Genomic DNA, 15,813 nt, shown 5'->3' on the forward strand with positions numbered 1-15,813 from the left:
AAAGGGAAGCGAGACGCCTTTTCAGGAAGAAAAAAGCAGAAGCAGAAAGGCGTGAGTGCGAGGAGCTTGAGCTGCTAGCCACCAGGAATAACGCCCGAAAATTCTACCAAAAAATACGGCGACAGACGGAAGGTTTTAAGACCGGGGCAAACTCCTGTAGGAATGAAAACGGCGACCTTGTAACTGATGTCCAGAGAGTGCTTAGATTATGGAGGGAACACTTCTCTGCTCTCCTAAATGGAGGCAGCAATTCACCGCGCAGAGATGAAGAACCCGATCCCGCAATCGATGAAGATGGAATATATGTCCCCCCGCCCGATTATGATGAAGTTAGAATAGCAATAACCAGATTGAAAAACAACAAGGCCGTGGGCGCTGATGGATTGCCTGCGGAGCTATTCAAGTTCGGCGGCGAGGAGTTGGTAAGGCGCATGCAGCAGCTTCTTAGCAAAATATGGGCGGACGAAAGCATGCCCGACGGTTGGAATCTAAGTGTTCTTTGCCCAGTCCACAAGAAGGGGGATACTGCAAAATGCACCAACTATCGTGGAATCAGCCTTCTTAATATCGCATATAAGGTCCTTTCAAGTGTATTGTGCGAAAGATTGAAGCCCACCGTGAACCGGCTGATTGGACCTTATCAGTGCGGCTTCAGACCTGGTAAATCTACCATCGACCAGATTTTCACAATGCGCCAAATCTTGGAAAAAACCCGTGAAAAGAGAATCGACACACATCACCTCTTCGTCGACTTTAAAGCCGCCTTCGACAGCACGAAAAGGAGCTGCCTATATGCCGCTATGTCTGAATTTGGTTTCCCCGCAAAACTTATACGGCTGTGCAAAATGACGTTGAGCAACACCATCAGCTCAGTCAGAATTGGGAAGGACCTCTCCGAGCCGTTCGAAACTAAACGAGGTTTCAGACAGGGTGACCCCCTATCGTGCGATTTCTTTAATTTGATGCTGGAGAAAATTATACTAGCTGCAGAACTTAACCGCACTGGAACAATATACTATAAAAGCGTGCAATTACTGGCATATGCTGATGACATTGATATCATCGGCCTAAACACCCGCGCTGTTAGTTCTGCTTACTCCAAGCTGGAAAAAGAAGCGGTAAAGATGGGTTTGATGGTGAATGAGGACAAAACGAAGTAGCTGCTGTCATCGAGCAAAGAGTCAGCGCATATGCGCCTTGGCAACCACGCTACTGTTGGCAGCCATAATTTCGAAATAGTAAAAGACTTCGTTTATTTGGGAACCAGCATCAACATTAGCAACAACATCAGCACTGAAATCCAGCGAAGAATCAATCTTGCCAATAAATGCTACTTTGGACTAGGTAGGCAATTGAAAAGTAAAGTCCTCTCTCGGCGAACGAAAATCATACTCTACAAGTCACTTATCGTACCCGTCCTGCTATATGGGGCAGAAGCATGGACCATGACAACAGCAGATGAAGCGGCTTTGGGAGTGTTCGAGAGAAAAGTTCTTCGAAAGATTTATGGACCTCTACGCGTTGGCGATGGCGAGTACCGAAGAAGATTTAATGATGAGCTGTACGAGCTATACGCAGACATCAACATAGTCCAGCGAATTAAAACGCAGCGGCTGCGCTGGCTAGGCCATGTTATGCGAATGAAAGATGATGCTCCGGCCAAGAAAGTGTTTCTATCGGAACCCGCCTATGGAAGCAGAGGTAGAGGGCGGCCCCCACTCCGTTGGAAGGACCAGGTGGAAAACGATTTAAACTCCCTTGGTGTGACCAATTGGCGCCGGTTGGCGGAGCGAAGGAGCGACTGGCGCGCCTTGTTGGACGGCCATAACCGTTTAGACGGTTAAGCGCCAATTAAGTCAAGTCAAGTCAAGTCAAGAATCGAAATGTTCTTTCGCAAATCGAAGTCTGTTGTTGTTGTGTTAACAGTGCTTCGCCTCATTAAATGGGCATGACCACTCACAAATTGTTATCAAAGTACTCTAACGGCAGTCCAAGGAAACTGGCAGTTTCAACAGGGGCGGTCATTAGGGAGATTGGTGCTAGAGGCGTAGGTTCCACACTACAATTGAAAAGATGGTTGGTGTCATGTGGGGCATACATTACGTATGTCGAGAATGATTGTGGACAAGTAAGAGTTTAACCTGTTACAGTATCCAGAACGAAGTTGGGTTAAGGTACCTCGTGTATCCCTCAATAGTGTGCTTCCTTCTTCTGCAAGGGTAGGATATTGCATATTAATAACAGGGTTCACGGGGCGCGTCCTGGCAAAGGCTATTACCGATTCTGTGTGGATATAGGGCCTGCTTATGCTTGTCTAGATTTCTGGATCAAACGGCTGTGTTGGCAGGTCGACATGGTGTTTATGGAGATGTTCCCTTAACCCCCGTGGAGGCGGGGCTAGATCAAGCAGTTCTTTGCTAGGGTGTCGTGGTTTGCGAAAATTTGGCCTCACTATGGAGGTGGCGGCCGGCCAATTGCTTTGTAAGTAGTTAGTAATTATATCTTCCCCAAATGCTACCGGCAAGCGACTTGAGCATTTTGCTGCGGCTTTGTACTTTAGATACAATTTCGGTAGCATGAGCCTTGAAGGTTAAAGTATTATCGAATGTTACACCTAAGATCTTCGATTGACTGACAGTCGGTAGTGTGATACCATCTACGTGAGCGTCCAATCTTTGCGGCATCTGTTCCTTCTACGTCGTAAACAGAGTGGCCATGGATTTTGTCGGCGATAATGCCAGGTTGCGCGAAACTAGAAAGATCGGGGAGATAGCTGTTTATTTTAGAAACTAATTCATCAATTGAAGGGCTAGGTCCCATTGCCCTAATCGTGCAATCGTCGGCAGAGGAAATTATTGTAACTCCTTCATATGCAGCTGAACCACAGCCTGGGACCGGGGTTAGGTTCAATACCTTCCCGGAGCAGGAGGGTATGGAGTGGTACCGCTTGCAATGAGCTGTTCCGAGTATGAAATTTTGTGGGAGGGGCGCAAGAATTTAAATGGGGTTACACTGAAATGGCAGCCCTTGGTACAACGGTACTTTTCTTCGACTGTGGGCACCCAGTTCGTGCTCACGCGAACGCCGACGAACAGCCTTAACGTTTGAAGACACTTTAAAAGCATCTTTAATCTTACTTTAAACTGCTTCGAGTATAAACGGACTTAACTTCTCTTACTGATATTGTTGGCTTTCTTCTACGCTTTTGGCCACTTGGTTGGTATTTGATGGAATTACGTACCATTTTTGGTGAGCAACCAATGATATTGTAACGATTTTTGTGATATTCTGCTTATTTCCAACCTTCTACTAACGGTCGAATCGCTAAACTGTCGAATAAATCACTCCAATATTCTGTATTGCAAAATGGTCTTTATTAGTCTACTTATGGAGTAGTACAATTATACTTCACATTAAACTTCACTTCGCAATTGATAGCGTGTTTAAATCAAACTGATTACTGACTACTCAGCTTGCTCTGCTTTTATACTCTCTGTTGCCTAGTCCGCATATTTCTCCAAATGCCTAGACGTTTCTCCTTCTAGAATCTTCTACCTGGTTACCAGCTATATGTACATATGTGTATTTGTAGTTTATAGCAGAGATCTGCTTTGAGAACTAATAAAATTAATGCACTTAGTCATGAGCCAAAAAATTGTATCTAAATGTGTACTTAGTCAAGTACAGAAAAATACTATGAGCGATTAGCACATAAAAAAGAAAATACATACGAGTGCAACACATATGTCCCATACATATATGACATTGTTCAGTATAAACTGAAATCATAGTCGCTTTAACTCAGTAGCACGTTGGTTTCGTGTGTAATACATTGTATACTTCGTTTATTATCGGTTTTTCTTTAGCGCTGTGTTCAGTTTAGTTTCGTGTACATACATCGTTGTGTTGCTAGCGTCAGAAGACTGATACGACTATTCATTTTATTGCACTGTTAATCTTACTTATTCCAATTAGTGTTTCCGTAAAACACAGTTGACTTTCTTGCTCAATAAGACAATTGAGTACTGAACTGCTTCGTGGCTTATGAGCGGTTATTCATTTTACGAAGCATGACTATGTAAATGTGTATTAGTGGATATAAGTCAAGCGCAGGCAGATTTGTAAATGCAAGTGTATAGGTACGTGAGAGCGCATTGATCGCGCTAACGAATTGGTTTTCATGTCAGTCACTTGTTAGACAGCAACTAACAAAGGCTCCCATTTTATTGATGCGCAATATGCAAAGCGCAAACATGCGATAGCCACACACGATGTTGCTACGCCACTTGTTCAGCGACGACTAAATCATTTGGTAAGCAAAGAGCGCAACCTGTCTGTGTGAAGAGCGTAACCTGTTTGTCTGATCAATTGATCTATGAAACGCCGATGTCTGATATAAGTGCTTGATATTCGTTGTTTGTATACGTACTAATACTCATTTTTTGGTTAGTCCATTAATAACCTTAAAAGATGAATAATTGCAGCTCACTGGTTTATAGCCTCTCGCATAGGCATATGCGTGTGTATATGTGAGTACTACTTCCGCTGATGATTACATGTATTTATGAGTATCTCTCCGTTGCCTTGTATGTATGTGTGTAGATGATGATTGATTTGTTTACGTACATACTGCTTAGTATCGGCTTAGCGATGGTAGTATCGCTGAGTGATATTAATATTCGTTACAATATTTTGCACTTCCACATAAATTTTGCCATCAGCAATAAATTTTGTTTATGAGGGCGCGCTGCTCAGATGTGCAATTTTTCTTTTTGGACATTACTGAATAAAGAGTAATAAAAATTTGGTCATTATTTGTATAATATCAATTAAGTAAACTAAACTCACCGTTCCTTTTAAATTTTTCATAAAGTAAGTCGCGATAATATTTCAAGTTTTTATACACCTCTTCTCGCACTAAGATTTTGAGTGACTAAAAAGCCGTTGCAATTAAAATTTCATACGAATTTAACAATTTATTGCATGTTTTGAAGCCAACTTCTCAGTCTAATGTATTTTACAGTGAATATCGAAAAATTTTTGTTATAAAAAAAGTTGGCCACTTAAATAAAATTTGTATAAGCACTACTAAAATTTTGACCACAACTGTAAATATTATAAAATAAATTTTTACACCACACATACATAAGTACATATCAAGTGCAATTAAAAATCGTTCTAATAATTTAATATATTCCATATGCGTTCTTTTTAGCTCGTCTCCTGACTCTTTAAATGCAGATCGAAGTGATAAATCCGTGATGGGTTCAGCATCACCTCAAGCACTTTATAAGCTGGTTGTACCTTTGCTGCGTTGTGAGGTGGTTGATGTGCGTGATGCGGCCGTTAATGCGCTTGGCATGATAAATCACGAAGCCCTAAAGTAAGTAAAATCTAATATTAATTTGATTGATATTTGTATTAAACCGTTCGTTTAAAATTTTTTTTTGGCCGGTGGCAAAAATTTTTACCGAAGTGAGGAAGAAATTACATAAGACCTCTTATCTGAACAATCGGTTGCATGACATATATATTATGTATATGAGCGATCATAAGAAATTTTTCAGACAAAAATGTATGCCTTATATGTTCCCAGCCTGTGAAATTTCAAGCTTCTAGCGAGCAAAATGAAAAAGAAATGACGAACGCCCTCTTATCCAAAAAATCGGTTTTTTTAGGAGCTATATGATATAATGATCCGATCCGGTCGTTTCTGATTGATTGATCGGACAACCAAATATACCCGCTCACCGTATTGCATCAAGATATCTAAAAAATTGGGGGACTAGTTTGCGTTCAACCAGACAGAAGGATAGACAGGCAAAGCTAAATCAACTCAGCTCGTCATGTTGTTGTTGTTGTAGTAGCAGTGCTTCGCCTCTTCAATAGGCACAGCCGATCACAGATTGTTATCAATGTCCTCTAACGGTAGTCAAGGAAACTTGCAGTTTTAACTGGGGTGGACCATAGTGAGAGGAGTGTTGTTAGAGGCGTTGGTTCAACATTGTATTTGAAGAGATGGTTGGCGTCATGTGGGGACACATTGCAAGCAGGACATACATTTTGCATGTCGGGGTTGATTCTGGATAGGTAAGAGTTTAGCCTGTTACAGTAACTAGAGCGAAGTTGAGCTAGAGTGACGGGAGTTTCCCTAGGGAGAATGCGTTCCTCTTCTGTGAGTTCTGGGTATTTTTTTAAGTACTTGCTTCGCCGGGCAATTCACGGCATAGAGGACCGACGTCTGTTTGTGGATATCACTGAGAACCTGCTTGTGCTTTTTTGTTTCATACAGCTGTGTTCTCATGTGCCCTATTACTTCATAATGTTTACAGAGATAACCTCCAAAGCCCCTGGGAGGTGTGGCCTCATCAATCAGATGTCTGTTGTGATGCCCAGCTTTCGGGGTATTCAACAGAAACTGTTTGTTCAGAATTTCATTTTTCTCCTTAATGGGAAGTATTCTCGCCTCATTGTGTAGGTGGTGTACTGTGGTTATAACAAGACAGCCCGTAGCGGTTGGAGGGCAGTGTTTTGGCAGGTCTGTATTCTCTTCCAGTGGGTAACCTTTAGGCTTGGCGACCATATCGCTTTGAAAGTGGTAAATAGTGTTTCTTTGTCTTTACTCCAAGTGCTGCCGGCAAGAGCTTGGAGGATTTTATTTCGGCTCTGGATTTTAGGTACAATTGCGGTTGCATGTTCTCTAAAATGTAGATCCTGATCGACCGTCACACCTAAAAATTTTGGGTGTAAGACAGTCGGAGGCGTAATGCCATTGACACGGATGTCCAATATGGTCGACATTGGCAGTGTCCATGTTGTAAATAAGGTCGCCGATGATTTGGTCGGTGACATTGTCAGGTTTCGCCAGGCGAAGAAACTGGAGAAATCAGGGAGATAGTTGTTTATTTTCTTACAAAGCTCATCGATCTGTGGGCCTGGGCCTGTGGCCATTATTGTGCAGTCATCGGCGTAGGAAACGATAGTAACTCCTTCTGGTGGTGAAGGTTGCTTTGATATATAGAAGCTAAACAAAAGTGGGGATAGGACACCACCCTGTGGCACCCCTTGTTTAATTCTTCTTGGCTTAGACAAGATAATTTGCGGCCCACCTTTTGAGACTTGCGGAAAGGACTCTTCCAGATCTTGCAGTAACGTGCCGTGGTTGACCGTATCAAAAGCGTTTGACAAGTCTAACGTAACATGTACTATGGTGGGGGTTTTGATTTAATCCGCAATTTATTTGCGTGTTAATGGCGTTTAGCGCGGTGGTACTGTATGTAGTTTTCGAAAGCCATGTTGATGATTGGCAAGACGCAAATTTGCAGTGAAACAGGGAAGCAGAATGGCTTCCAGTGTCTTGGTTATTGGCGATAGGAGAGATATGGGATGATAAGATTCTCCAATCGCTTTAATAGCGGAACCACCCTGGCTATTTTCCATTTTTCGGGGATGACGAAGGTGGACAGTGACAGCTCTCGACAGCACATTATCGCTTCGTCGGGTTCGATAGGGGCTTTACCATGCATATCTACACCAGCAGTGAAGTTACACGTTTTTAAGTGATCCTCCCATTTCGCCCGCTTGTGTTCATCCACAAGCAATCTGATGCGTTAGTTTAAATATCTTATTTGGAGGTCTCTGGGGTCATGATGTCTTATAAGGTCACGTTCTCTCGTTAGAGTTGCCGCCTCCGATGGAAAATGTGGCCGGATTTCCGGGATTTTTCCGGCGGGAATAAAACGAGCCGAAGCGGATTCAATGACCGCGGAAAGCACGCTCCCCTTGTAGGGCATCAGTCGGGATAGGAAAGGCAGCAAAACGATTGCCAGTATAAGTTTTGCAATCATCCCACTTTCCTTTCTTAAAATTGATGAAAGTGCGTTTTTCAGTGGTGATGAAGTCGACAGAACGCTGGCGCGAAAGGCGTATCGGTAGGTGGTCGGATGCCAATGTTACCATCGGCTGCCAGTTGACGCAGTTTACTAGTCCTGCGCTCACGATTGATATATCTGGCGAACTGTGACAACTTCCTACCATACAAATGGGGGCGTATCTGTTTATGGTGCAGAACGTCGTTTCTTCTATTCGATTTCGCCCCTGCTGTCCGCCTGTAAGTTAGAATGGCATAGATCGTGGTGGGCATTGAAAACGCCTGAGATAATGCGGTTATCGCCAGTGAGTAGTGCGCTGATGTCAGGGCAGTATTAACTGGGGCAACAGGTGACAAGAGGGATGTAGATGTTGATGATTTCGCCTGAGCGGACAGATATATCTTGACGTTCCAGGACACTGTTCCTGCGGCCGATGCGGGATTAAATAGATTATATTGCACTGGGTGGTGGGTGATAAATGCGAGACCGCTTCCATTTTCACTCGCGCGATCTTTTCTGTGGACGTTATACCCAGGGCAGGTCTGCAAAGCATGTATGTTGTTCCGCTTCATAAAATCGACTATCTCCGTGATGTTCGCAGTTAACCCATTACAGTTTAACTGCAGTATTTTGAAGTGCACCTGATTTGACGGAGGCCAGGACGCAAGTGCTGTTGTGGCCCTGGGACTGGACGTGCGATTAAACCCGTCGGAGGGTTCCCGTCGCTGAGACCAGTCATTATCGCTGCAACAAAAACAACAACATAGTCATCATCGCGATCATTTGAGGTATAATTATTGGTGGGCCTATCTCTTCTTTTTTAAGGGCTTACTATTTTGAGATTCGTGAAAAACTTTATATACCATTTCATTTTCATGGAAGGTTTAAGAAGGCCTTATGTCGATCGGTCTAATGTATTTATGTATATTGCTATGAAATATACAATCGTGCATGCCAAGCATGTTAACTTTAGGAAATGACACGTTAAGTTACAAGGGTTGCAATTTCCATAATACTTAAGTAAGTAATTGAAAATGTTATATTACTGTAGACTTTTTTCTTTTTTTGCTATTGTTCCGGCTCTGAACATAAACAGAGCATGGAGCAGCGCCGTAGTATAAAAAAGTAATAGCATTTCTTATGCTCTGCTACGAGCGTTGTGTTTTAGAGCGGAGCTTATAGTTGAGTGAACACTCCAAACGAAATGCTATTGGTAGTGGAGCGGGAGCAAAAAAAAGTTTATTGCCTTTTGTTGGGAATAGTTATGCAAAACTTTGCCTTTTCTCGCGTTACTTTATATATAACAACATGAAATGCGGCGTGGGAACAGAGGTGAGTATCAGAATGAAATGTAATAACAACAAAAACAAGAAGCTACAACAACAACTTAAAGACCGACAAACAAAACCACAAGTACAAAGTCAAGAAGATCACAACGCTTCATCAGCTCCATCAACAAAACACACACTTTTGATCTCTCTCCCCTACAAATAGCATTTCGTTTGGAGTTTTTATTCTGCTATTTACTCCGCTCCAAAACACGACGTAGCTCGTAGCAGAGCATAAGAAATTGTATCACTTTTTTATGCTACGGCTCTACTCTATGGCACGGATGCCACTTTTGGTCCATCTGGACCAAAATGGTCCTTTCCAACCCCATTTGGTCCGCTGGTCTCTTTTTTCCAATTCTGGTCCTTTTTAGGCTGTAATCAAGATTTTTTGTTTTCACTGAGGAAAAAGTGTTCAACACTGCCCACTAAATTTTTCACACCTTCATTAACCCTTATATAGTTTATAATTTACCTCAATGGATTTATTACAAAAAAAATTGATGTCAACAAAATGTAGCAGAACAATGACACTTCACCTAGCAGATAGTTTAGAAAAGTGTTGGATCTTGAACCAAACCAATTTTCGTTAATTGTTGATGAAACAAGCGGTCAATCAGAAATCTTGTTTTGGTGGCTAGATATTTTGATTGGTTTTCAAAAACTTTTCGTGATAAACTTTTGTCACTGTTTTAGCTTAAAAAAAGTTTTTGCAAACGCACGTATATCTCAAAGTAATTTGACGGAGTTTTCCACTGATGAAGACATTCTTGTATTGAAAACTAAATAAATTAATGAGACTAATTTGTTTTACATTAAGTGCACTTACCAACGTTTTATGTTCAAATTTTTATCACACAGCACAAAACAAATTGATGAGTTTTAGGTTGGAATATTATGTTCTTCACACTGCGATGCGGCTATATTTTCATTTTTTGTGTCTGGAAGTTAGTAGCATTTTTGCTATACAACCGTCAAATTCAATATCAGTTACAGAATTAAAAGTTTCTATATATTTCCGACCTGCGCTAAAGAGTTCAATCAGAAAAATTTAGTCTGCTGATATTATTCCATCAAAATGAGTAAATTTAGGTGCAATGATATAATCAAAATATTGGATATTTAAAAAATGTCAATGTACATCATTTAGAATACTGAGTATCTTAACCCAAGGAATATTTTTATTGGTAGTAAGGTAGAAATATTTTTTGAAAGCGATAACTCTACAAATTTCCAACGTAGATCTGATATAAACGCTTTGTGCCAAATTATTCCCGTTGGAGAGCAGAACCACAGAAACTTTAATAATAACATTGTTAATAATAACTAATTTCTCGTACTTCGTCAAAGGAAAATTCGACCATTACTACACAGTTCAAACTTTTAATACTTTTCAATAGTAAATCTGAGGACTGTGGCTAGATTCAATTTATGTGAGTTTTGAAATGAACATTTTTCTCTACCACAAATTATATGGAAGTAATGTACATTTCAAAACCCGCACTTACTGAATCTAGGCCATAGATGGGAAAATTGAAGCGTGAGGGTGCACTGGTAAACGGAAGAGTAAATAATCAAATTTAAGAAACTTGCAGCACCCAGCTATTGGAAACAATTTTTTTTTAACTTTTTGTCTGATTTTATTATAAAATTGATGCAACCGAGCCCTGGAGTAATTCAGTTTAAAAATAAGATTTTTATGTAAATAAAACAGACCTAGTTTGGCTTGCGGTACGGGTTTGCTCTAATTTTTTTCGTTAAAACAATTATTTATATAAGACTTTTTGTTAGAATGAAAGTGTGTGTGACTTTGTACTTTACCAAAACCTAAAATCAAAGATTTTACAAAAACTTCGACACTTTCGTGAATTACCGTATTGTTTGGAAGCTAATTAAAACTACAAAAATTTGGTCCATGCTTTGAGATTTGGTAATTTTTTTCGATGAATTTTGGTCCCAAATGAAAACATGGTGTGGCAACCGTGCTCTATGCCCCGTTCATGCTAAGAGCTGGAGCAGTAGTAGAGCATATTTGTGCTGCTACTGCTGCTCTGGAGTAGAAAATACAAACACTAGTATCAACAAACTTTGATTTGAGGAGCGGTTCCATTTCGCGATAGTTTTGGGATTAAGTTAGCACCTACTTCGAGATCATTTTGGGACTATTTTTGAAGCATTTAGCAGGGTTAGGAACACGGTTGCCGCACCACGTTTTTATTTGGGACCAAAATACATTGAAAAAAGTACCAAATCTCAAATAAAAGCACAAATTTTAATTAAAAATTTTATAACGTTTCGATGATTTTTTATACTCAGCTGCGCAGAGCTCACAGATTATATTAACTTTGTTGGCATAACGGTAATCCGTAAAGGCATAAACTAATCGAGATAGATATAGACTTCTATATATCAAAATGATCTGGGCGAAAAAAGAAATTAATTTAGACATGTCCGTCCGTCCGTCCGTAAACACGATAACCTGAGTAAATTTTGAGATATCTTGATGAAATTTGGTATGTAGGTTCCTGGGCGCTCATCTCAGATCGCTATTTAAAATGAACGAAATCGGACTACAACCACGCCCACTTTTTCGATATCGAAAATTTCGGAAAGCCGAAAAAGTGCGATAATTCATTACCAAAGACGGATAAAGCGATGAAACTTGGTAGGTGGCTTGACCTTATGACGCAGAATGGAAAATTAGTAAAATTTTGGACAATGGGCGTGGCAAAGAGGGATAGCGAACACGCTCACTTTTTAAAAAAAAATTATTCTTAAAGTTAAATTTTAACAAAAAATTTAATATCTTTACAGTATATAAGTAAATTATGCCAACATTCAACTCCAGTAATGATTTTGTGCAACAAAATACAAAAACAAAAGAAAATTTCAAAATGGGCGTGGCTCCGCACTTTTTCATTTAATTCGTCTAGAATACTTTAATGCCATAAGTCGAACAAAAATTTACCACTCCTTGTGAAATTTGGTAGGGTCATAGATTCTATGACGATAACTATTTTCTTTGAAAATGGGCGAAATCGGTTGAAGCCACGCCCAGTTTTTATACACAGTCGACCGTCTGTCCTTCCGCTTGGCCGTTAACACGATAACTTGAGCAAAAATCGATATATCTTTACTAAACTTATTACACGTACTTATCTGAACTCACTTTGTATTGGTATAAAAAATGGCCGAAATCGGAATATGACCTCACCCACTTTTTCGATATCGAAAATTACGAAAAAGAGAAAAATGCCATAATTCTATATCAAATATGAAAAAAGGGATGAAACATGGTAATTGGATTGGTTTATTGACGCAAAATATAACTTTAGAAAACTTGGCGTTTTTTTTGGCAATATTTCTAATACCACAATAGTCCTGGAAGTCCTTAAATTCTTATATCGGACTTCTTTGGAAACAATTTTTCAAGTGTTACTTTTTAGTTATTACTTCACAAGAGCGAGAGGCAAGTAAACTTAATATAAAACAAATTAGTTCCATTCTTAAATTGAGTTTTCATTTCATTTAACTGGCCGGTCATCGTAACGGCTCCATTACTGGCAAGCACTGCCAATTTTCTTGAAGGCATACGTGCATTTGAAACACATTTTTTGAGCTCTACAACTGACGAAAATCTGTCACGAAAAGTGTTTAATAACCGACCGAAATATGTAGCCACCAAAATAAGACTTCTTTCTGATAAGTCTGTTGTATAACGAAAAATTAACGACAATGTATTGCTACAAGATGTAACACTTTTTTGTTATGCCTTGTCTAAATTATCTCCTAGGTGAAAAGCCATTGTTCTTTTACATTTTATTGATCCGACAGTGGGAAAATTTTTTGTGGTTAGAATTCGATTGAAGTAAATTAAGAGTTTTGTATGAATATGGGTTACTGAAACTGTGGCAGATTTTGTGGGCAGTGTTGTGCATTTTTATACCAGTGATTAGGAATGAAAAGTACCAAAATCGTGGCTACTGCCAAAAAAGGACTAAAATTGTAAAAAAGGGACCAGCGGACTAAATGGGGTTGGGCGCGACTTTTTTTTGGTTCAAATGTACCAAAGTGGCAACCGTGGTTAGAAATAATTCATTTATGAATACGAAAAGTGATAGGGTTGTTATTGTTGTTGAATTGTCATTTGCATATTACTGACGTGATATGACTTGTTATCTATAAAAACTGTTATCGAAGAGTTATCAGTATATCGTAGGTGAATTTCTTATAGCAAAAATATCGGTTTGATTTCGAAATAGCTGTTTTTTGGTAACCTTTCGGTAATAATGTAACGAATTTACTGCAAATGCAAATCCTCTTATTTGCAACCTTCTGCTAAGTTCGAATCACTAAACTGTTGAATAAATAACTCCAATATTGAATAATGGAAAAATGGCCTTTATTAAAGTACTTCACAATAACACCTATACTTTGCAACTAGCTTGCTTAATAACCAAACTGACTGATAGCTTAAATGAAACTGATTTATTGCCCGACAGAAAGCGTGCTTGAATGAAAACTGATTGCAGCGCCTCTACCGCTGGTGCTTTTATACTCTGTGATTTCCTCGTGGCATCTTCTAGGCGCTTCCAGAATTTACTTAGTTACCGCCATTTAATTTTAACTACAGATGCACGTATATAGCTTCTCATATGCGTGTATTTGTGAGCGACACTTCCACAATTACAATTGCATACTTTTGGGAGCATCTCAGATAAGATATCTGCATGTGTTTGTGCATTGCTTCTCAGCTGCGTATACGTACGTATGTGTAGACATAATGATTGATTCATTTATTTAGATACAAGTGACTGTCTGCTTTATTGTTGTTGTGACTTTATTTACTTAGCATCAGACTAGGGATGTGAGTATCACTTAGTGTCACTCATATTCGTCACAATAAATTGATATTTGTTTTTTAACAAATCAATAGTTTTTCAAAAACAAATCGACGTTTTTGCTATAAAAAATTCAGCGGCAATATACTGATAACTCTTCGATAAACGCCGATAGTATTGATAACGAATTGCTGACGAAAAATAGATAATTTTTCCAAATCGTATCGATATGTTCTCGATAAAGTGTCGATATTTAACCCATAAGTCGTTAATAACATTTGATTTCGATAACAAATTTATAACTCTTCTATAACAAATATATCGTCTATAGCTCGCCGATAATGGACCGATAATAAATGATATATAAATAAACGCAGAAAATGCCCATGAACCGTGGCTAACAATCCAATAACTCATCGATAATGCTTTTTATCCTTTCCTTTTCGCTATTCTTTTTATTTTCTTTTCCTTCCTTTACATTTACATATATCATTTACACCTGAATAAATGTATGCCGTATTTGCGAAAGCACATAAATAATTCATGAGTATGTTATTCGTTTACAGCTACTCCGTAAGCTAACATATATGTATGTATGTATGTCCGGATTCATAAATGGAAAATCCGGATATCCGTATGTCCGGATAGTGGAATATAAAAGTTGAATATCGGCATATCAGAATTGAACGAAGCAAACATCGAAAAATTATTCACAAAATATGTTTGTAGATTATCATGGCTCAATTATATGGTTGGCTCATCTCATCAGCTGATTTTATTTATTTCATTGCATGGTCGATGAGATTGTCAAAAGGAGATGTCAAACTCAAAATGAAACCAACACATTGGCAACATTTTCTTACACATACAAAAACTGCAAAGTTTTATGTTTCCATTCCATACCATTCGCACCAACACCAATACACAGATTTTGACAATTTGAACAGACATATTTTGTTATTGCACAGATTTGCCAACCATATAGTTGAACCATGGTAGATTATTAAATAAACCTCAAAAATTAAAAAGCTACAATTTTACAAACAAGTGAAAATAAGAACAGTGCCATTTGTTTATATTGTGAAAAAATACCATTAATTGATTTACATGACCCACGAATTTATTTTTATTAATGTTAAATAAACATATATGGTACATCAATTTGTTGCTTCCACTGGATATCCAAAAATACGGTTATTAACCGGATATTCATAAATCCGGATATCCGGATAGTTTCAAATACGAGTGTTAACCGGATATCCATGCCGTCCGGATTTTATGCGTGTCAACGGATATTCCAATATGCGGATAGTTCCAGCCCTAGTATGTACTACGTATTAACAGAGCATGATTTATATATTTTCGGTTATCGGTTTTTCTCGTTCACTGAACATTCCCTTTATTTTGCTTACAAAACAGTCTTTCTCTGTGAGAAATTTTAACCAGAAGTAGTAGGAATTTAATAGTTATTTAAAGAGTGTTTATTAAATAACGAACTGTTATTTGCGATTTCTGGTTTAAAGACTTTTAATATCTTCTTTAGTGCCAAGTTTCGAATGTAGATGGTCTTGAAGTAATTGTTTCCTTGAGTTCGGCAAATCGCGCTCTACGTTCACTGCTTTAATGGCTGAGCCACAAAGAAGTTTTTTCATATTCATAGCTGCGTTCAACGCAATCGCCACAATCACGCAAGATGTTGCGCTTGTAAATATAAGGGAACTTCAGTCTTGCAATTGATGTTTATTTCGCCTTGCCCATTCACATACAAAATTT

The 15,813-nt window shown here is 39.0% G+C and overlaps 1 protein-coding gene across 10 annotated transcripts in view; it reads left to right on the forward strand.

Moving 5' to 3' along the window:
- The window catches only part of fry (Protein furry), a 470,099-nt gene that overhangs the window by 95,189 nt on the left and 359,097 nt on the right, over positions 1–15,813 (forward strand). For all 10 annotated transcript variants that reach the window (XM_067788943.1, XM_067788945.1, XM_067788946.1 and 7 more), the window contains one exon: positions 5,216–5,383. In XM_067788943.1, coding sequence (XP_067645044.1) covers positions 5,216–5,383 — 168 coding nt within the window. The remainder of the gene's footprint in view (positions 1–5,215; positions 5,384–15,813) is intronic.

The sequence above is a fragment of the Eurosta solidaginis genome, chromosome 5 (assembly GCF_040869045.1).
Source record: "Eurosta solidaginis isolate ZX-2024a chromosome 5, ASM4086904v1, whole genome shotgun sequence".
In the NCBI taxonomy this organism is placed as follows: Eukaryota; Metazoa; Arthropoda; class Insecta; order Diptera; family Tephritidae; genus Eurosta; species Eurosta solidaginis.